The sequence below is a fragment of the Lepidochelys kempii genome, chromosome 2 (assembly GCF_965140285.1).
Source record: "Lepidochelys kempii isolate rLepKem1 chromosome 2, rLepKem1.hap1, whole genome shotgun sequence".
NCBI lineage: Eukaryota > Metazoa > Chordata > Testudines > Cheloniidae > Lepidochelys > Lepidochelys kempii.
This window is the reverse complement of record NC_136381.1, coordinates 1,822,680-1,845,731: the sequence shown is the minus strand read 5'-3', so window position 1 is coordinate 1,845,731 and position 23,052 is coordinate 1,822,680. Positions and strand designations below refer to the sequence as shown.

Below are 23,052 nucleotides of genomic sequence, written 5' to 3'. Positions count from 1 at the left end.
GTCATACTGATGACCAAATGATGAAGTTATGTCCAGAGAAATGAGTTCTATGAAACATCTGCATTTTTTTCCACAGGGTCTAAAGTCTCACTACAAATGCTAGGTGCCCTTTCAGGGAACCCTTGCTGCATCAGATCTGTCTGTTTCTGTCCTGGGCTTTCCTACTTCTATAACAGCTTCCATCAGAGGATCTCAAAGCACTTTATACCTTTTAATGAAGCGGTGTATTAGTACCTATAAAAGATAGACCACTATCCAGTATGGCAATTTATATTATGGATCTACTGTTCCAAAGTTTGGATCACATAGGCTACAAGTGATTGATTTCTTAATTCAGAAGAGGATATTTTAAATAAGTACTGTTACTCCATGATATAAATAATATTCTCCAAAGGATTAGTAAATTTTACGTTCACTTAAGAGTTTCAGAATTTAACACTTTCATCCTTGTTAAGACTTGCATTACAATACAAGTTATAACTAGTACACAGATACAGTGTATAAAGACTGTATTTTTAAAATAGTAATTGAATACACGAAGCGACTAGAGAATAGGGCCCCCATTCTGCAACTGCACTTAAGAAAACTGGGCTCTGTGCCAGCACTCTGGCATTTGGTTGCAAGACTAGGGACTGTGTGATACAATTTAATACAAAAATACCAACGAGTGCATAACTAATCCTTTCCAATTTAGGAAGCAATGCAAATTAGACACTAAATCAGCCATGAGGTGATCTCCACCTTTTGGGAGACAGGAAGTGAATTGGAAGGCTCAGCCCCTCAGGGGAAGAAATCATCAAGTTTTGCCTTTCCCTGTATCAAATGCTGGAATATCATTTCACCTACGGCATAAAGTGGCCTGAGGACATTAGAGAACAGAGGCCATGCATTTTGTACCAGCTCATCTCACTGTTTTTGGCAGACAGCACAAAATTGTGTTTGTTTTTATACCAGAGAGGTTTGCAAGTGTCTTGTGTTAGTCAGAATGTCCGAGTGTGCAGTGAAAAGGAGGGTACCTGAAGACGTCATTCCATGTCATGGAGATTGCACTGGATATTGGCTCTGTGAGTTGCTCATTGAAATCAACAAAACCACATGCTCCAGAGCTGTAGACACCTTGACGAGCGCACACAGCTCGATACGTAGCATAGGGGTATCCAATAACCTGTGAAATAGAAAGCAAAGAGAGAGAGGGTCTCTCACAGTATTTCAATGTACACAGGAGACAGCGGTTCAACTCTAAGACACGAATATGCTCTTTGGTTGCTCACAGGTGAGAAATGTACCTTTGGGATAACCATATCATATCTGTGCAAGGCACTGACAGGGTATGATTTAGCTTCTGAGTGCTGTAAAGTAATACAAATAAAAAGAGCAGCTCAAAAGGGATAGTCAACTTACCATGACAATTCCTTGCCCACTTATGGACAACTAGGTGCTGTTCCCCTACAGAAATAAGACAACTACGTACGTGCCAATGCAGAATAGTTTTCAGGGAGGTGGCGTGAGATACACTAGAACAGCGAGCAGACTAAGAGGCAGGAGTGCAGCACCCATACAATGTTCTATTATTTGTATTCAGGTAGTGGTTAACGGCTCCAATCACAGCTCCATTGTAGTGGGCACTGTACAAACACACTTAATACAAAACTCAGAAGTCTAGATTACAAGTGAAACTGGCAGATGGATGAAACTCACAAATGGCTGTTTCAGAGTAACAGCCGTGTTAGTCTGTATTCGCAAAAAGAAAAGGAGTACTTGTGGCACCTTAGAGACTAACCAATTTATTTGAGCATGAGCTTTCGTGAGCTACAGCTCACTTCATCAGATGCATACCGTGGAAACTACAGCAGACTTTATATACACACAGAGAATATGAAACAATACCTCCTCCCACCCCACTGTCCTGCTGGTAATAGCTTATCTAAAGTGATCCTCAGGTGGGCCATTTCCAGCACAAATCCAGGTTTTCTCACCCTCCACCCCCTCACACAAATTCACTCTCCTGCTGGTGATCATAAAATCATAGAATATCAGGGTTGGAAGAGACCCCAGAAGGTCATGTAGTCCAACCCCCTGCTCGAAGCAGGACCAATTCCCAGTTAAATCATCCCAGCCAGGGCTTTGTCAAGCCTGACCTTAAAAACCTCTAAGGAAGGAGATTCTACCACCTCCCTAGGTAACGCATTCCAGTGTTTCACCACCCTCTTAGTGAAAAAGTTTTTCCTAATATCCAATCTAAACCTCCCCCACTGCAACTTGAGACCATTACTCCTCGTTCTGTCATCTGCTACCATTGAGAACAGTCTAGAGCCATCCTCTTTGGAACCCCCTTCCAGGTAGTTGAAAGCAGCTATCAAATCCCCCCTCATTCTTCTCTTCTCCAGGCTAAACAATCCCAGCTCCCTCAGCCTCTCCTCATAAGTCATGTGTTCTAGACCCCTAATCATTTTTGTTGCCCTTCGCTGGACTCTCTCCAATTTATCCACATCCTTCTTGTAGTGTGGGGCCCAAAACTGGACACAGTACTCCAGATGAGGCCTCACCAATGTCGAATAGAGGGGAACGATCACATCCCTCGATCTGCTCGCTATGCCCCTACTTATACATCCCAAAATGCCATTGGCCTTCTTGGCAACAAGGGCACACTGCTGACTCATATCCAGCTTCTCGTCCACTGTCACCCCTAGGTCCTTTTCCGCAGAACTGCTGCCGAGCCATTCGGTCCCTAGTCTGTAGCTGTGCATTGGATTCTTCCGTCCTAAGTGCAGGACCCTGCACTTATCCTTATTGAACCTCATCAGATTTCTTTTGGCCCAATCCTCCAATTTGTCTAGGTCCTTCTGTATCCTATCCCTCCCCTCCAGCGTATCTACCACTCCTCCCAGTTTAGTATCATCCGCAAATTTGCTGAGAGTGCAATCCACACCATCCTCCAGATCATTTATGAAGATATTGAACAAAACCGGCCCCAGGACCGACCCTTGGGGCACTCCACTTGATACCGGCTGCCAACTAGACATGGAGCCATTGATCACTACCCGTTGAGCCCGACAATCTAGCCAGCTTTCTACCCACCTTGTAGTGCATTCATCCAGCCCATACTTCCTTAACTTGCTGACAAGAATACTGTGGGAGACCGTGTCAAAAGCTTTGCTAAAGTCAAGAAACAATACATCCACTGCTTTCCCTTCATCCACAGAACCAGTAATCTCATCCTAAAAGGCGATTAGATTAGTCAGGCATGACCTTCCCTTGGTGAATCCATGCTGGCTGTTCCTGATCATTTTCCTCTCATGCAAGTGCTTCAGGATTGATTCTTTGAGGACCTGCTCCATGATTTTTCCGGGGACTGAGGTGAGGCTGACTGGCCTGTAGTTCCCAGGATCCTCCTTCTTCCCTTTTTTAAAGATTGGCACTACATTAGCCTTTTTCCAGTCATCCGGGACTTCCCCGGTTCGCCACGAGTTTTCAAAGATAATGGCCAATGGCTCTGCAATCACAGCCACCAATTCCTTCAACACTCTCGGATGCAACTCGTCCGGCCCCATGGACTTGTGCACATCCAGCTTTTCTAAATAGTCCCTAATCACCTCTATCTGCACAGAGGGCTGGCCATCTCTTCCCCATTTTGTGATGCCCAGCGCAGCAGTCTGGGAGCTAACCTTGTTAGTGAAAACAGAGGCAAAAAAAGCATTGAGTACATTAGCTTTTTCCACATCCTCTGTCACTAGGTTGCCTCCCTCATTCAGTAAGGGGCCCACACTTTCCTTGACTTTCTTCTTGTTGCCAACATACCTGAAGAAACCCTTCTTGTTACTCTTGACATCTCTTGCTAGCTGCAGCTCCAGATGCGATTTGGCCCTCCTGATATCATTCCTACATGCCCGAACAATATTTTTATACTCTTCTCTGGTCATATATCCAACCTTCCACTTCTTGTAAGCTTCTTTTTTATGTTTAAGATCCGCTAGGATTTCACCATTAAGCCAAGCTGGTCGCCTGCCATATTTACTATTCTTTCGACTCATTGGGATGGTTTGTCCCTGTAACCTCAACAGGGATTCCTTGAAATACAGCCAGCTCTCCTGGACTCCTTTCCCCTTCAAGTTGGTCCCCCAGGGGATCCTGGCCATCCGTTCCCTGAGGGAGTCGAAGTCTGCTTTCCTGAAGTCCAGGGTCTGTATCCTGCTGCTTACCTTTCTTCCCTGCGTCAGGATCCTGAACTCAACCAACTCATGGTCACTGCCTCCCAGATTCCCGTCCACTTTTGCTTTCCCCACTAATTCTACCCGGTTTGTGAGCAGCAGGTCAAGAAAAGCGCCCCCCCCAGTTGGCTCCTCTAGCACTTGCACCAGGAAATTGTCCCCTACGCTTTCCAAAAACTTCCTGGATTGTCTGTGCACCGCTGTATTGCTCTCCCAGCAGATATCAGGAAAATTAGTCACCCATGAGAATCAGGGCATGCGATCTAGTAGCTTCCGTGAGCTGCCAGAAGAAAGCCTCATCTACCTCATCCCCCTGGTCCGGTGGTCTATAGCAGACTCCCTCCCACATCACTCTTGTTGCACACACTTCTAAACTTAATCCAGAGACACTCAGGTTTTTCTACAGTTTCGTACCGGAGCTCTGAGCAGTCATACTGCTCCCTTACATACAGGGCTACTCCCCCACCTTTTCTGCCCTGCCTGTCCTTCCTGAACAGTTTATAACCATCCATGACAGTACTCCAGTCATGTGAGTTATCCCACCAAGTTTCTGTTATTCCGATCACGTCATAGTTCCTTGACATCACCAGGACCTCCAGTTCTCCCTGCTTGTTTCCAAGGCTTTGTGCATTTGTATATAAGCACTTGAGATAACCTGTTGATCGCCCCTCATTCCCAGTATGAGGCAGGAGCCCTCCCCTCACAGACATTCCTGCCTGTGCTTCCTCCCGGTATCCCGCTTTCCCACTTACCTCAGGGCTTTGGACTCCTTCCCCCGGTGAACCTAGTTTAAAGCCCTCCTCACTAGGTTAGCCAGCCTGCTTGCAAAGATGCTCTTCCCTCTCTTTGTAAGATGGAGCCCGTCTCTGCCCAGCACTCCTCCTTCATGGAACACCATCCCATGGTCAAAAAATCCAAAGCCTTCTCTCCGACACCTGCGTAGCCATTCGTTGACTTCCACGATTCGACGGTCCCTACCCAGGCCTTTTCCTTCCACGGGGAGGATGGACGAGAACACCACTTGTGCCTCCAACTCCTTTATCCTTCTTCCCAGAGCCACATAGTCCGCAGTGATCCGCTCAAGGTCATTCTTGGCAGTATCATTGGTGCCCATGTGGAGAAGCAGGAAGGGGTAGCGATCCGAGGGCTTGATGAGTCTCGGCAGTCTCTCCGTCACATCGCAAATCTTAGCCCCCGGCAAGCAGTAGACTTCTCGGTTTTCCCGGTCAGGGCGGCAGATAGATGACTCAGTCCCCCGGAGGAGAGAGTCCCCGACCACCACCACCCGCCTTCTCCTCTTGGGAGTGGTGGTCGTGGAACCCCCAACCTCAGGACATCACATCTCATGCCTTCCAACCAGCGGAGTCTCCTTCTGCTTTCTCACCCCAGACATATCATCTGGTCCACTCTCCGCAATGGTACCTGTGGAGAGAACATGAAAGCGGTTAGTTACCTGTGTCTGTGTTACTGGAACCCGGACATTCCGCTTACCTCTTCTGGAGGTCACATGTTGCCAAGCTTCTTCACTGGCCTCATCCAAAGTGACAGCCCATCCAAAGTGACAACTCTCTGCACAATGTGCATGATAATCAAGTTGGGCCATTTCCTGCACAAATCCAGGTTCTCTCACCCCCTCACCCCCCTCCCAAAAACCACACACACAAACTCACTATCCTGCTGGTAATAGCTCATCCAAAGTGACCACTCTCCCTACAATGTGCATGGTAATCAAGGTGGGCCATGTCCAGCACAAATCCAGGCTTCTCACCCCCCCACCCCCACCCAAACTCACTCTCCTGCTGGTAATAGCTCATCCAAACTGACCACTCTCCAAGTTTAAATCCAAGTTAAACCAGAACATCTGGGCGGGGGGGGGGGAGGGGGGGGTAGGAAAAAACAAGGGGAAATAGGCTACCTTGCATAATGACTTAGCCACTCCCAGTCTCTATTTAAGCCTAAATTAATAGTATCCAATTTGCAAATGAATTCCAATTCAGCAGTTTCTCACTGGAGTCTGGATTTGAAGTTTTTTTGTTTTAAGATAGCGACCTTCATGTCTGTGATTGCGTGACCAGAGAGATTGAAGTGTTCTCTGACTGATTTATGAATGTTATAATTCTTGACATCTGATTTGTGTCCATTTATTCTTTTACGTAGAGACTGTCCAGTTTGACCAACGTACATGGCAGAGGGGCATTGCTGGCACATGATGGCATATATCACATTGGTGGATGTGCAGGTGAACGAGCCTCTGATAGTGTGGCTGATGTTATTAGGCCCTGTGATGGTGTCCCCTGAATAGATATGTGGGCACAGTTGGCAATGGGCTTTGCTGCAAGGATAAGTTCCTGAGTTAGTGGTTCTGTTGTGTGGTATGTGGTTGTTGGTGAGTATTTGCTTCAGGTTGCGGGGCAGGCTGTAGGCAAGGACTGGCCTGTCTCCCAAGATTTGTGAGAGTGTTGGGTCATCCTTTAGGATAGGTTGTAGATCCTTAATAATGCGTTTGAGGGGTTTTAGTTGGGGGCTGAAGGTGACGGCTAGTGGCGTTCTGTTATTTTCTTTGTTAGGCCTGTCCTGTAGTAGGTAACATCTGGGAACCCTTCTGGCTCTATCAATCTGTTTCTTTACTTCCGCAGGTGGGTATTGTAGTTGTAAGAAAGCTTGACAGAGATCTTGTAGGTGTTTGTCTCTGTCTGAGGGGTTGGAGCAAATGCGGTTGTATCACAGAGCTTGGCTGTAGACGATGGATCGTGTGGTGTGGTCAGGGTGAAAGCTGGAGGCATGTAGGTAGGAACAGAGGTCAGTAGGTTTCCGGTATAGGGTGGTGTTTATGTGACCGTTGTTTATTAGCACTGTAGTGTCCAGGAAGTGGATCTCTTGTGTGGACTGGACCAGGCTGAGGTTGATGGTGGGATGTAAATTGTTGAAATCATGGTGGAATTCCTCAAGGGCTTCTTTTCCATGGGTCCAGATGATGAAGATGTCATCAATATAGCGCAAGTAGAGTAGGGGCTTTAGGGGACGAGAGCTGAGGAAGCGTTGTTCTAAATCAGCCATAAAAATGTTGGCATACTGTGGGGCCATGCGGGTACCCATAGCAGTGCCGCTGCTATGCAGGAAATGGCCCAACTTGATTATCATGCACATTGTGTAGAGAGTTGTCACTTTGGATGGGCTATCACCAGCAGGAGAGTGAATTTGTGTGTGGGGGGGTGAAGGGTGAGAAAACCTGGATTTGTGCTGGAAATGGCCCAACCTGATGATCACTTTAGATAAGCTATTACCAGCAGGACAGTGGGGTGGGAGGAGGTATTGTTTCATATTCTCTGTGTGTATATAAAGTCTGCTGCAGTTTCCACGGTATGCATCCGATGAAGTGAGCTGTAGCTCACGAAAGCTCATGCTCAAATAAATTGGTTAGTCTCTAAGGTGCCACAAGTACTCCTTTTCTTTTTACAAATGGCTGTGTAGATTTACTAGTGGTTGTGCAGCATTTTTAAAATGCACGATGCTGTTTAACTGGGAGAGGTGAAGCAAACAGTGACAGTAAATGAAACACATCTTAGCACAATTAGTCATTCACTGAGCTACAGCAGCCAACATCTTCTCTATTACCCACAAAACCCTTACATGACTAAAGTCTACACCATCTACCCAGAGCAATGCACATTTTTGCTAACAACCCTTGGAATTTTCTTCATTTCAATGGAATGGGGGTGCCAGGGTGCCATACCTTTCCTTCCATAAGGTATTTACTAAGAACATAAAAATGGCCAGACTGGGTCAGACCAAAGGTCCATCTGGCCCAGTATCCTGCCTTCCAACAGTGACCAATACTAGGTGCCTCAGAGGGAATGAACACAGCAGGTAATCATCAAGTGTTCCATCCCGTCACCCATTCCCAGCTTCTGGCAAATGGAGACTAGGGACACCATCCCTGCCCATCCTGGCTAAAGCCAATGATGAACCTATCCAACATGAATTTATCTAGTCCTTTTTTGCACCCTGTTATAGTCTTAGCCTTCACAACATCCTTTGGCAAGGAGTTCCACAGGTTGACTGTGTTGTGTGAAGAAATACTTCCTTTTGTTTTAAACCTGCTGCCTATTAATTTCACTGGATGACCCTTAGTTCTTATGTTATGAGAAGTAAACAACACTTCCTTATTTACTTTCTCCACACGAGTCATGACCTCTATCATATCCCCCCTCAGTCGTCTTTTTTCCATGCTGAAAAGTCCCAGTCTTATTAATCTCTCCTCATATGGAAGCTGTTCCGTACCCCTCATCATTTTTGTTGCCCTTTTCTGAACCTTTTTTCAATTCCAATATATCTTTTTTAAGATGGGGCGAGCCCATCTGCATGCAGTATTCAAGATGTGGGAGTACCATGGGTTTATATAAAGGCAATAGGATATTTTCTGTCTTATTATCTATCCCTTTCTTGATGATTCCCGACATTCTGTTCGTTTTTTGACTGCCGCTGCACACTGAGTGGATGTTTTCAGAGAACTATCCACAATGACTCTGAGATCTCTCTCTTGAGTGGTAACAGCTAATTTAGACCCCATCATTTTATATGTATAGTTGGGATTATGTTTTCCAATGTGCATTACTTTGCATTTATCAACACTGAATTTCATCTGCCCTTTTTTTGCCCAGTCACCCAGTTTTTCACAGTTTGCTTTGGACTTAACTATCTTGAGTAGTTTTGTATCATCTGCAAATTTTGCCACCTCACTGTTTACCCTTTTCCAGATCATTTATGAATATGTAGAACAGCACTGGCCCCAGTATAGACCCTTGGGGGGACACCACTATTTACCTCTCTCCATTCTGAAAACTGACCATTTAGTCCTACTCTATGTTTCCTGTCTTTTAACCAGTTACCAATCCACGAGAGGACCTTCCCTCTTATTCCATGACTGCTTACTTTGCTTATGAGCTTTTGGTGAGAGACCTTGCCAAAGGCTTTCTGAAAATCTAAGTACATTATATCCACTGGATCCCCCTTGTCCACATGCCTGCTGACCCCATCAAATAATTCTAGTAGATTGGGGAGGCATGATTTCCCTTTACAAAAATCATGCAGACTTTTCCCCAACAAATCACGTTCATCTATGCGTCTGATAATTCTGTTCTTTAGTATAGTTTCAACCAGTTTGCCTGGTACTGAAGTTAGGCTTACCGGCCTGTAATTGCTGGGATCACCTCTGGAGCCTTTTTAAAAAATTGACATCACATTAGCTACCCTCCAGTCATCTGGTACAGAAGCGGATTAAAATGATAGGTTACATACCACAGTTAGTAGTTCTGCAATTTCACATTTGAGTTCCTTCAGAACTCTTGGGTGAATACCTGGTGACTTATTACTGTTTAGTTTATCAATTTATTACAAAACCTCCCCTATGACACCTCAATCTGGGACAGTTCCTCAGATTTGTTACCTAAAAAGAATGGCTCAGTTTTGGGAACCTCCCTCACATCCTCAGCTGCAAAGACTGATGCACAGAATTCATTTAATTTTTCCGCAATGGCTTTATCAGCCTTGAGTTCCCCTTTAGCATCTCAATCATCCAATGGCCCCACTGGTTGTTAGCAGGCTTCCTGCTTCTGATGTAGTTAAAAAATTTTTTTGCTATTACTTTTTGAGTCTTTGGCTAGCTATATTTCAAATTCTTTTTTGGCTTTCCTAATTCTATTTTTACACTTCAGTTTATGCTCCTTTCTATTTTCCTCAATAGGATTTAGCTTACATGTTTTAAAGGATGCCTTTTTGCCACTTACTGCTTCTTTTACTTTGTGGTTTAGCTGCAGTTGCACTTTTTTGGTTCTCTTACTATGTTTTTTAATTTGGGGTATACATTTAAGTTGAGCCTCTATTATGGTGTCTTTAAAAAGTTTCCATGCAGCTTGCAAGGATTTCATTTTTTGCGCTGCACCTTTTAATTTCTGTGTAATTAGCTTCCTCATTTTTGTATAACTCCCCTTTCTGAAATTAAATGCTACAGTGTTGGGCTGATGCGGTGTTTCCCCCACCACAGGGATGTTAATTATATTATGGTCACTATTACCAAGTGATTCAGCTATAATCACCTCTTAGACTTGATCCTGTGCTCCACTGAGGACTAAATCAAGAATGGACTCTTCTCTTGTGGGTTCTAGGACTAGCTGCTCCAAGAAGCAGTCATTTAAAGTGTCAAGAGACTCTCTGCATCCCATCCAGAGATGACATGTATCCAGTCAATATGTGAATAGTTGAAATCCCCCATTATTATTATGGAGTTTTTTATTTTTATAGCACCTCTAATCTCCCTGAGCATTTCATAGTCACTATCACCATCCCGGTCAGGTGGTCGGTAATATCTCCCTACTGCTACGTTGTTATTATTCAAGCATGGAATTACTATCCAAAGAGATTCTATGGTACAGTTTGGTTCATTTAAGATTTTTTTCTTCATTTGATTCTACGCTTTCTTTCACATATAGTGCCACTCCCCCACCTGAACGAACCTATTCTGTCCTTCTGATATATTTTGTACCCTGGTATTACTGTGTCCCATTGATTATCCTCGTTCCACCAAGTTATGCCTATTATATCAATACCCTCATTTAATATGAGGCACTCTAGTTCACCCATCTTATTATTTATAGACTTCTACCATTTGTATACAAGCACTTAAAAACTGTCACTGTTTAGCTCTCTGCCATTACATGATGTAATTGAATGAGACTCTTTCATTTGACTGTTTCTCATCAGATCCTACTCATATTTTATCTTCCATCCTCTCCTCTTTACAAGGATATAGAGAATACCCATTAATAGATCCTCCCCTAAGGGATGTCTCTGTCTGAACCACATGCTCCTCCGCACCTGTCGGTTTGCCCCCCAGCTCTTAGTTTAAAAACTGCTCTACGACCTTCTTAATTTTAAGTGCCAGAAATCTGGTTCCATTTTGGTTTAGGTGGAGCTCATCCATTCCGATGTATAGATTCTTTCCTTAAAACTACCACCACTAATATCCCACCCCAGTTACATAGCATTTTTAGAGTGATGCAAAAAAACACTAGATAGTCCTCATCACACCGCTCCAACATAGATCAGCATTAGCATCATTTTATATTTGGCTTTGTACAGAACACAGTACATGGAGAGCAGAGGAGTACAATAATGTAAGTGCAGAAGGAAAGAGCAGTGAAAGGCAGCACTAAGCTTGAGAGGCAGGCAGGATGGCAAGGGTGTTGACAGTGACAGCATAGGAGAGGGTTTGGCAAACAGAAGCACGTATCTTACAGGTAAACCCCAACTTCTGACTTTGTCTTCACACAGCTCCTCTGCCCTTCTGGCTCCTTTCTTTAGGCTGGCGAGAATGAGGACAGAAAAATAGTACTTGATGTCATGGAGGCTGTCTTCCACGGCCTCCTGAAAGAGCGTGGGTAGTCTCGACAGGCACTCCTGCACGATTTCTTGAACCTGGGCCCGGTGAGAATTGTCCTGAAAGGCAAACAGAGAAGATCCTAACAGGGCAATGTAAAAAGCTCTCAGTGCAACAGGCACATGAGGCCATCTACATCCCTGCTGAGCTCTGCCAGTTGCTTCAGAAACATCCAGAGGCCTGCATACAATGCGAGCAATCAACGTGGGCCACCTGCTACATTGCTTCAGGTCACTGGATGTTGGCTAAACAGCACCTAGAAGAATTAAAGAACACAACTGAGAGCTAACTTCGTACAGAACCCACAGCTCTGTTGGTCTACTAGATCCACATCCAGAGACAAGTTGGATGCTGTAATATCTTTTACTGGACCAACTTTTCTCAGTGAGTGAGACAAGCTTCTTAGCTATGCAGAGCTCTTCTTCAGGTATCTGTGTAAGCTCAAAAGCTGGTCTCTCTCACTAACAGAAGCTGGTCCAACAAAACATATTACCGCACCCACCTTGTCTCAAATATCCTGGGACCGACGCAGCAACAACACTGCATACAGACCTATATCCAATAAGTCTACACATCTCTCCAGTGGAAGATCCTGTGACCATCAAAGCATGCACACACCACAGATATGTGGGCACCCTGCATTACATTCAAAGGCAGCATAACACAGGGCAGCAGCAGCAAGATGCCATGAGCCAAAGAGCTATAGCTACTTAGCCATCCACATCTTTAACAAAGAGGTACAGCCTACAGAAACTACAGGTCCCATCCGGAACCCTAACCCAAGCATTCAGGCCACACCTCATATGCTAGGAACTGGAGTCTTCTGGCCACAACTCCATATGAAAAACAATAAAGTGGGCACAGGCTGCACTTCAGAATGTTTGGAGCTGGATATGACGCAGAGAATGCCATTTGGCATCCCTTGGTTTAGTGACATGATTAAATACCTTTGCCTTCCTCACTCTGCTACAAAGTGAACCTATGGGACCCATCCAACAAGTATGCTTCACAGGCCAGTACTGGACCAAGAACAATGGCATACAGTAGTACCTCAGAGTTACGAACACCAGAGTTACAAACTGACCAGTCAACACCTCATTTGGAATTGGAAGTACGCAATCAGGCAGCAGCAGCAGAGAGCCCACCCCGCAAAAAGCAAGTACAGTACTGTGTTAAATTACTAAAAAAAAAAAATAAAAGAAAACAGCATTTTTCTTCTGCATAGTCAAGTTTCAAAGCTGTATTAAGTCAATGTTCAGTTGTAAACTGTTGAAAGAACCATAACATTTTGTTCAGAGTTACGAACATTTCAGAGTTACAAACAACCTCCATTTCCGAAGTGTTCATAATTCTGAGGTTCTATTGTAGTTACAATTTTCTCTCATGTATGAGTTTGTCTTTGGTTCAAACTAATGACTGCCCATTGTCTGCCATCATTGCTGTCACAGAGGAGTTCCATTTGGGTTATGTACTAGAAGTCAGTCAACGTGAAATGCATTAAACAAGTAAAATACAAAGATTAATTTTAAAAGAGAGAAACTCAGGGCTTGTGCTGCAAACAGAGAGAAGACAGTCTCTTCGGTTCCCTAAATACGTATATTAAGCAGGAGTCTACTAGGCCATACTGTTCATTTTGCTGGCCGCCATTCCAGCATTTCTTCTTCATCTTGAGTAGGACCCAGGACAATAGCACTAACAGCCAGCAACATGTATCATGCAATAAACCTAGAGTCCATGCAAGTTACTGCAATATGTCTATTCCAGCGGTTCTCAAACTGTGGGTCAGGACACCAAACTGGATCACGACCCCATTTTAATGGAGTTACCTGGGATGGTGTTAGACTTGCTGGGGCCCAGGGCTGAAGCCGGAAGCTCTACCACCCGGGGCTGAAGTCATAGCCCCAGGGCTTCAGCCCTGCATGGCAGGGCTCAGGTTACAGGCCCCCTGCCTGAGGCTGAAGCCCTTAGGTTTCGGCTTTGGTCCCCCCGCCCAGGGCGATGGGGCTCGGGCTTTGGTTTTGGCCCCAGACAGTGAGGCTCAGGCTCCAGCTAGTCTAACGCCATCCCTGGCGACTCCATTAAAACCGGGTACTGACCCAGTTTGGGGTCCCGATCTACAGTTTGAGAACCACTGGAATAGACATATTGTCTGGGATTGTGGAACTCAGGCAAGCTCAGGCTTCGGTCTCCACTCCTGGGGTTGTGTAGTAATTTTTGTTGTCAGAAGGGGGTTGCGGTGCAATGAAGTTTGAGAACCACTGGTCTATTCCGTATTTTGCATTTGCAAATACTTATCAGTTTTGAGGAAACTTAATAGTTGCTCAACCCAAATAAAAGTAAGTTAAAAACATTAGTGTATGCTTACCTCTGCTCTCTGATTGGTCAGATAATTGACCACTTGACTTATGACACGAGCCACATTTCTGATCACCTTCTCTGTTGCCACCATGCTATGCTGCAAGGCAGTTTGAATGGCAAACTTCTTCAGAGCCGGTATTTCTGAACAAAGAGACAAGAGAACATGACCATTCCCCTGCATGGACCCTCTTCCTCAGAAATTATTTAGCACTCAGAAGCCTCAGTCATAATCGGGACCCCATTGTGCCAGGCTCTGTACAAACACCTAGTAAACAGACAAAATATGAAAAGGAAGACTCGGGGAAGAGGACTAGGAAAACAGTGATCGGGAAACATTTTGTTGCAAGAACTGGACGTAGAGATATTTTTAAAGAAGAAGATATAAAACAAAAGTGATATCTGTAATGCCCATTGGCCATGTACCCGGGAGAACACTCAAACTGACCTCAAAGTTACAGGGGGCAGATCATTGTATTAGTGAGCAATCAAGACAACAGATCACTAACTCAGCAGCATGATACTTGAGCTCAAGTTAGCAGGTGTTAATACCTGTATCCTCCTCATTGTGGAAGACTTGCGGCTGCCCATCTCGGAGCAGTTTTCCATGCAATTTTAGATATTCTGTAGAGCTGACTGTGAAAACCAGAAGTTTCCCATGCTGGGATTCAACTTCACCAGGGTCACTTGTGTCTGAAGTAGTTAACTCTTCATCCTCAGTCTCCTCTTCTTCCTCATCTTCATCATATGCTGCTTTCCTTCTCATTTCCTGCAACAAAGAACAGCCTCCATTTCACCTCTACTCAAAGCAGACTCGTTGATCAGCTGCAGAGGCTTTAGCTAAAATCTAGTTTAGACACTAGAATGAGTATTTCTTGTCTTTATAAGAGATATGTGCTAGTTCTACCACGAGCTGCATTTGGTCCGGTTCTCTGGCCTGTGTTATTCAGAAAGTCATAATGGCAATTTATGGATGAACATACAACTCGTCTCCCGAAATTAGCCAAACAAGAACACAGAGGTGCCCTCTGCTAGATAATGTGCTTCTCATTAAAAAGGTGCCCTAACCATTCATTAGTAGTACACATAGAAACATCAGTGATTCAGATAAAAGGAGTGGTAGCACCAAAAACATATGGATTCCCTTTAACTTTTCTGTGAAAGTTGACGACATTTCAGATTTCAGTTATGGTTCACTGCATCCACTCACTACTTTAGAGCAGCGAAATCCAGATGGTGGCCCGGAAGAGCTGTCTCCCCTTCTGCAGAGATAGAGGTGGTGTTCCCATGGATTCCTACCTGAAGGCCGTTGTTGAAATCCACCCAAATCCGCTGTTTGGAAAATCTGTTTCGGGACTGAACGCAGATCAGACTAATGTCACGAAGCTTCATATCTTTCTCTCTCTGCAATTTACTAATCTAAGTAAAGAAGAAAGGGGAGAAATGAGGTTATATCCAGAACAGGTGACATCATTTAAAAAAAAAAAACACAAAATTTCAACTGCAACCAAAAGCTGAAGCTGCATGTGACCTGCACAGAGAGATTGTTGTTTTATTGGGGTGTCACTGCTGTTCAGGGTGAGGAATGACAAGGTTGCCCAAGGAAGTAACTTAAAGGAACAGGAAGTTACGTTACTTGCTGGTAACTGGAGGTTCTTCAAGATGTGTGGTCCCTATCTGTATTCTATTGTGGATTACGCATGTGCACCATGCGCCTGGAACTGGAGAATTTGAAAGTAGTGTCCACTGATCCATGCATGCCCCCGGATCACCTTGTCTCTCCAACCAAGGGGATAAAGGACAATGTGGACCGACTGCCTCTCCAGTTCCTTCTCCATCATGAATCGGAGGAGATCCAAAGGAGAGCAGACAGTTGAATAGGGACCACACAATAGGGACTACACATCTCAAAGAACCTCCAGTTACAGGTAAGTAAACTCCTGTTCTTAGAGTGATGGTCCCTATTGTATTCCAGTGTGGGTTATTAACAAGCAGTACTTAAGTAGGAGGAGAGTGTGAGGATGTTGATGGTAGGGCTGAGCAAAGGACTGCTGCCCCAAAGGAGGCATCAGCAGAGGAGTCCTGGACTAGGACAGTGTGTCTCGTAAAGGTGTGAACAGAGTCCCACATGGCTGGATTACAGGTATCAAGGAAGAGTACATCCTGAAGAGATGCCATACTCGCAGCTTGTGCTCTTGTGGAATGAGCTCTTCCCCCATGTGGGAGAGAGGCTCGATATTTGGTAACAGTAGAAAGCAGCCAGAGATCCATTTGGAGATCCTCTGAGTCGAGATCGCTTGTCCCATTAGTCTTTCTGTTAGAGCGATGAATAGTCTTGGGGACTTCCTGATTGGTCGTGTTCTGTGTAGAACAAAGGCTAAGGCCTGCCAGACATCTGTCCCTCTGAGGAAGTGTGCGGTTTAGGGAAGAGCACAGGTAAGTGGATTGAATGGTCCAAGTGAAATTCCAAGACAACCCTGGGAGTGAATTTGGGGTGTAAACATAACAAAACCTTATCTTTATGGAATGCAATGTAAGGAGGATCTGCCATCATCACTCCAAGTTCGCCAACCTTTCTGGCTAAGGTGATATGGTCTCAAGTTGCAGTGGGGGAGGTCTAGGTTGGATATTAGGAAAAACTATTTCACTAGGAGGGTGGTGAAGCACTGGAATGGGTTACCTTGGGAGGTGGTGGAATCTTCATCCTTAGAGGTTTTTAAGGCCTGGCTTGACAGCCCTGGCTGGGATGATTTAGTTGGGGCTGGTCCTGCTTTGAGCAGGGGGTTGGACTAGATGACCTCCTGAGGTCCCTTCCAACCCTAATCTTCTATGATTCTATGATAGCTACAAGGAATGCGACTTTCATGGAGAGAAGAGACATGGAGCAGGAAGCTAGAGGTTCAAAGCGTGATCGTGTAAGTGCTGACAGAACAAGGTTCAAGTCCCACTCAAGGGTAGGCTTGTGAATAGTCAGAAAGGTTCCAAGTAGGCCTTTCCAAAATCTGGTGATTAATGGATGAGCAAAGACCAAGTAACCCTGAGAAGGAGGACAGAATGCACTAATCACTGCCAGGTGGGCTCTCAAGGAGCTGATGGATAGGCCTGATGTCTTTAGAGAAAAGGTATCATCTAAAATGAGAGAGATATCTGATGTGCCCAAGAAGAAAAATATATCCACTTAGCCAGGATGAATCATCCAGTGGAATCCTCCCTACCATTAGAAAGTACGTCTCATATGGCTGCAGAACATGCATGTTTCAAGAACAACGTCCATCCAAAAATCAAGCCTTGAGATGAAGAAAATGCAGATTGGTGTGCTTGGTCTTACCATTCTGCTAAGTCAGGAGTCTGGGGAACGTTGGGAGGATGATTGGTATTCAGAATGACATGTGCAGAAGATTCGGAAACCAAAACTGTCTAGACCAGTAGGGAGTGATCAGGATAACCTGTGCCCTGTCCTGCCGAATTTTGGAGGGTGAGAACGGTTTTTTGGGATTTACACCCAGGGAAGACTCATAGAATCACAGGATTGAAAGGGACCTCGAAAGGTCATCTAGTCCAGTCCCCTGCACTCATGGCAGGACTAAGTATTATCTAGACCTCCCTGATAGGGGTTTGTCTAACCTGCGCTTAAAAATCCCCAATGATGGAGATTCCACCATCTCCCTGGGCAATTTATTCCAGGGCTTAACCACCCTGACAGTTAAGAAGTTTTCCTAATGTCCAACCTAACCCCCCCTTGCTGCAATTTAAGCCCATTGCTTCTTGTCCTAGCCTCACAGGTTAAGGAAAACAATTTTTCTCCCTCCCCCTTGTAACAGCCTTTTATGTACTTGAAAACTATGTCATGTCCCCCTCAGTCTCTCTTCTCCAGCCTAAAGAATCCCCATTTTTTCAATCTTTCCTCATAGGTCATGTTTTCTAGACCTTTCATCATTTTTGTTGCTCTTCTCTGGACTTTCTCCAGTTTGTCCACATCTTTCCTGATATATGGCGCCCAGAACTGGACACAATACTCTAAGTTGAGGCCTAATCAGCACAGAGTAGAGTGGAAGAATTACTTCTCATGTCTTGCTTACAACACTCCTGCTAATACATCCCAGGATGATGATTGCTCTTTTTGCTATTGTGTTAAACTGACTCATATTTAGCTTGTGATCCACTATGACCCCGAGATCCCTTTCTGCGGTACTCCTTCCTAGGCAGTCATTGCCCATTTTGTATGCATGCTACTGATCGTTCCTTCCTAATTGGAGTACTTTGCATTTGTCCTTATTGAATTTCATCCTATTTACTTCAGACCATTTCTCCAGTTTGTTCAGATTGTTTTGAATTTTAATCCTATCTTCCAAAGCACTTGCAACCCCTCCTAGCTTGGTATCATCCGCAAACTTTATAAGTGTACTCTCTATGCCATTATCTAAATCATCAATGAAAAATTTTGAATAGAACTGGACCCAGAACTCATCCCTATGGGACCCTACTTGATATGCCCTTCCAGCTTGACTGTGAACCACTGATAACTACTCTCTGGGGACAGTTTTCCAACCAGTTATGCACTCACCTTATAGTAGCTTCATCTACATTGTATTTCCCTAGTTTGTTTATGAGAAGGTCATACAAGACAGTATCAAAAGCCTCACTAAAGTCAAGATACACTACATCTACCACTTTCACCCTATCCACAAGGCTTTTTACCCGTGTCAAAGAGAGCTATTAGGTTGAAGAGGAAGTGTAGAATCATTAGAGTTGATGCATGGGCCTTCTGGCATGACTTATGAACAAGGAGCCAGTTGTCAAGGTAGGGAAAGACAAGGAGACCAAGGAGTCTGGCGTGAGCTCTCACTACCGTGAAGACTATGCTAAAAAGGAGCACTCTGTAACGAAAATGGCCAGGGCCCATCATGAATGTGAGGATGATCTGTGAACAAGATGAATATCTACATGAAAGTAGATGTCCTTCATATCAAGAGCTGTAAACCATGTGTCCTTTTTTGGGGATGGTATTACAGAGGCCAGTGAGACCATACAAAACTTGAGTTTACGGACAAAGTGGTTGAGGTGGTGGAGGTTGAGAACTGGTCTCCATATGCCCTTCTTTTGGGATATAAAAAAATAAGTCAAGTAAAAGCCGTTTCTTTGGTATCTATAGGGGACATGTTCTATCACTCCTCGCTCTAATAGGTAGCCCACCTCTTGCTTGAGAATAGTCTTGGGAGAGTAGTCCCTAAAGGAGGTAGGAGAAGGGCGTTGTGGAGGAGGTAGGAAAGCAGACTCAATCACAGAGCCAGCGCGGATGACATTCAGCACCCACTGGTCTGGTACTACATTCTAAGGGTTGAGAGCGCGCCAGACAATCTACAAAAGGCATGTGAAGGTCGGACAATGTTTGGCCTAGTGGTTCACAGCTCTCAAGGTCCCTTCAAAAATTGTGCCTCGCTGCCGGTTGAGATTGGAAGGCCAACCCTGTTGCAGAAGGTGCAGGAAAGTGAGTTCTTTGAACATTCCGCCTTTTGCATGGTGCTCCATAGGGCATCTGATGGGGAAAACCTGTTGAGCCACATAGAATCACAGAATATCAGGGTTGGAAGGGACCTCAGGAGGTCATCTAGTCCAACCCCCCGCTCAAAGCAGGACCAATCCCTAATTTTTGCCCCAGATCCCTAAATGGCCCCCTCAAGGATTGAACTCACAACCTTTGGGTTTAGCAGGCCAATGCTCAAACCACTGAGCTATCCCTCCCCGCACGTCTAGGTCTAGATGATTATTGATGGAGCTTTCTCTTGGGAGGTGTATATGTCCCCAGAGAGTGGAGGATAGCCCTAGAGTCCTTCAAACTACGGAGGAATTCATCCATCTTCTGACTGAGTAATTGTGGTTCATCGAAGGGGATTTCCTCCACAGTATTCTGGACCTCTCAAGGGAACTTTGACACATGGAGCCATGATTCTCTGCACATGACAATGGTAGTAGCCATGGCTCTAGAGGATATGTCAGTGGCATCGACTCTGTACTGGAGGGCAGCCTTGACTATTAGTTTGACTTCGTCTATCGATGCCTGGAAACAAACACTGTCCTGTTGTGGAAGGCTGTCGGTGAACTCCGTAAACTTAGAGTAGTTCAAGAAGTCGCACTCGATCATTATTGCCTGATAGTTGGCTATCCTGCACTGGAGATTAGATAACAGGAAGACCTTTCTCCCCAGTAAGTCTGGGCACTTCTCCTCCTGCAGACAAAGAGCGTACCATGGGTGTGGCCGTAGAGCCCTGTCAGAAGCGGCTTATGCCAAGGACTTGGGAGGAGGGCGAGAAAACAAAATTTCAGCCCCTTTGGCCAGTGCACAACATTTCCCCACCCTGTTGGGGATGGAAGCACAGGCGGCGGGAGTGAACCAAACAGCCTTAATGGGCTCCATTATAGCTTCGTTTACGTGGAGCACTATTTTGCTGGAGACAGATGGGTGGAGGATGTCAAGGAGTTTGTACTGGGATTCCTGAAAAACCCTTCAAGAGGAATCGTAGTTACCCAGCAACTCTACAACAAAGACCCTGGAACTGCTTGAATTCACTGGGGGGCGGGAGGGAGGGAGATGTGGGGGTTACCACGTCGTCCAGAGATGAAGATAGCAGTCTTACTGGTTCCGGCAGAACTGTTGGGTCCAGTGCATATTGCTCTTCCTCCTCTAAAGGATCCAGGGGGGATCAGAGTGTCTCAAATCAAGAGGAGGCAAGGAGTGACTCCCTAGCAGACCTGAGAGACACTGCAGAGCGGTACTGGTCCCAGGGCCCTCAATATGGCCAGTAGGCAGAGTTAAAAGGGGGACATGGAAGCCCCAATGGCATGAAGTGCCAGCGGCTCCAAGCTAAATACAGAGGTTGTTCCCAAGCAGGTGTAAGTCTTTCGGGTGGTGGAAGATATGTAGGGTAAGGAAACGAAGGTTCCTCGGGTGGTTTGGAGTCTCCGGATGAGGAGAAAGCTGATTCCTGTTCCAGAGGTGGTGCCACTGAAGGGAAGGTGCACCTTGAGGAAGGAACAGGCAATAAACTTCTCTGAGCTGTTGATTTCCAGGTGGTGTTATAACATCTCTGGAAAGGAACAGACCCAGTGGAGGGGATGCCAGAACCGGGAATGTGAAGATGTCCTGTGAAGCGGCCTGGGACTCAGTTTTCCCCAGTGTGAGAGTGGCTGTCTTTGTCTGGACCATCAGAGCTGGAGAGGGTGCTGTCGAAGACTGTGCGACAAGTCGGAGGTGAACGGTCATTGTCAGAGCCAACAGATCCTGAGGTCTTGGGAGGTGCCGAGAACAATACAGACTAATCGCTTTCCAGTATTTATGGAGCTTGATATTTATGGACTTTCTTGTCAAGCCTCTGGGACTTAGGATGTACTACAGTAGAACCTCAGAGTTACAAACACCAGAGTTACAAACTGACCGGTCAACCACACACCTCATTTGGAACCAGAAGTACACAATCAGGCAGCAGCAGAGACAACAACAACAAAGAGCAAATACAGTACAGTACTATGTTAAATGTAAACTACCAAAAAATAGATTTGACAAGGTAAGGAATCTCTGTGCTTGTTTCATTTAAATTAAGATGGTTAAAAGTTGGATTTTTCTTCTGCATAGTAAAGTTTCAAAGCTGTATTAAGTCAATGTTCAGTTGCAAACTTTTGAAAGAACCACCCTAATGTTTTGTTCAGAGTTGTGAACAACCCACATTCCCAAGGTGTTCATAACTCTGAGGTTCTACTGGAAGTCCTCTTCAGCTGAGCTTCTTCAGAGCCAAATCCGGTGTTGTTGAAGTCCCAGGCATATGAGAATGCTTCCTGGCTTCCCGAGAATATCCTGCTGGGGGCGTCTATGAGGGTAACATCTCTGGAACCAGTGTCCAACTTCGCAGCAGGAAGGCCAGGCCTTGCTTCGTCAGGCTGGTGTACAGGGGGGGTTTCCCCCGTCTGGGCTGAATTGAACCCTCTCAGTCTTTTCCACGGAGGTGTTTTCAAAGGTGGAGTTCCTGCCCTTCCCAGGCACAGCTGGGGAATGAGTGGCAGATACTGCACCTCACTGCAACGTGAGCTTCCCAAAGCAATAGTGGTTGTCACTGACAAAGAAGGATTGCAGGCAGGAAACAGAGTTTGAAGCCCTGAGTCTTGGGCTGAGTCCAGTACCCACATGGGGCATTAGGGGGAAGTGAAGTGTTCCCCCAAAGATTAATCTGGCACTAAAAACTATGAAAACACTAACATTATTAACAGTACAAGGCGCTAAAAACTATTTACAAAGCTAAATAGTATCTTAAGGGATGAAGCCAAAGCTACGGACACAGAGAGGTTCCGACCTGGCTCATGCAGCAGTGAGAAGTTGGTCGATTTGCCCCGCCTTTTATCCACTTGGTCAGAAACACGAGCTGAGCCAGGGCACATGTGCAGACTAGCAGACAATACTTTCAAATTCTCCGGCTCCAGGCACATAGTACGCACGCATAACCCACAGTGGAACATGTTAGGGATCATCACTTGAAGAAGAATCCACATTTCCTTGTTTGAACAAAAAGTTGGTCAGATCATGGCTCCCAAGGGCACTCACTCTGAATTCCTTCTCTAGGATTTTCTTCCTAAGGTCATTTTCTTTCTGGAATGAGGCTGGATTTTCTGCACCAGGTCCTTGCCGTTGCTGCTATGAAAGAACAGAATACCGGAAGCATTAAAAACATTAGAAATTTAAAGCTCCACACTGCCCCAATCACCAGGCTGTGTCCCATAGGTAATTTAGACCTTAAATGGGTTTTATGCATTTTTTTAAAAGTGATATTTCCTAAGGTGGGGGGGGGGAAGAGTGTTTAAATCAGAAAAATTCCATGAACTAGAAACATTTGGCTAGACACAACTGAACACAACAAAGCTTTCAACGGCACAAATCACAGAAGTTCCCAGAAGAGAACCTTGAGGGAGTCCTCAAGACTCATCACACCCAAGCACAGCAGTGACTGGCACTCCACACCAATGTTATAGTGATAAAATTGAGATTAAGTAAAAGACAAGTAACTTCAA

The 23,052-nt window shown here is 45.2% G+C and overlaps 1 protein-coding gene across 9 annotated transcripts in view; it reads right to left on the bottom strand.

The window, feature by feature from the left end:
• LOC140906245 (uncharacterized) overlaps positions 1 to 23,052 on the bottom strand; it is a 106,743-nt gene that overhangs the window by 28,344 nt on the left and 55,347 nt on the right. For 5 of the 9 annotated variants that reach the window (XM_073329827.2, XM_073329829.2, XM_078851384.1 and 2 more), the window contains 6 exons: positions 22,589 to 22,678; positions 15,298 to 15,417; positions 14,551 to 14,767; positions 14,009 to 14,142; positions 11,502 to 11,702; positions 1,017 to 1,165 (listed from right to left, as the gene is read on the bottom strand). In XM_073329827.2, the coding sequence (XP_073185928.2) occupies positions 1,017 to 1,165; positions 11,502 to 11,702; positions 14,009 to 14,142; positions 14,551 to 14,767; positions 15,298 to 15,417; positions 22,589 to 22,678 (911 nt within the window). Of the gene's footprint in view, positions 1 to 1,016; positions 1,166 to 11,501; positions 11,703 to 14,008; positions 14,267 to 14,550; positions 14,768 to 15,297; positions 15,418 to 22,340; positions 22,540 to 22,588; positions 22,679 to 23,052 lie in introns of those variants that run through there. The other 4 variants (XM_073329828.2, XM_073329835.2, XM_073329830.2 and 1 more) reach the window with 4 other exon arrangements.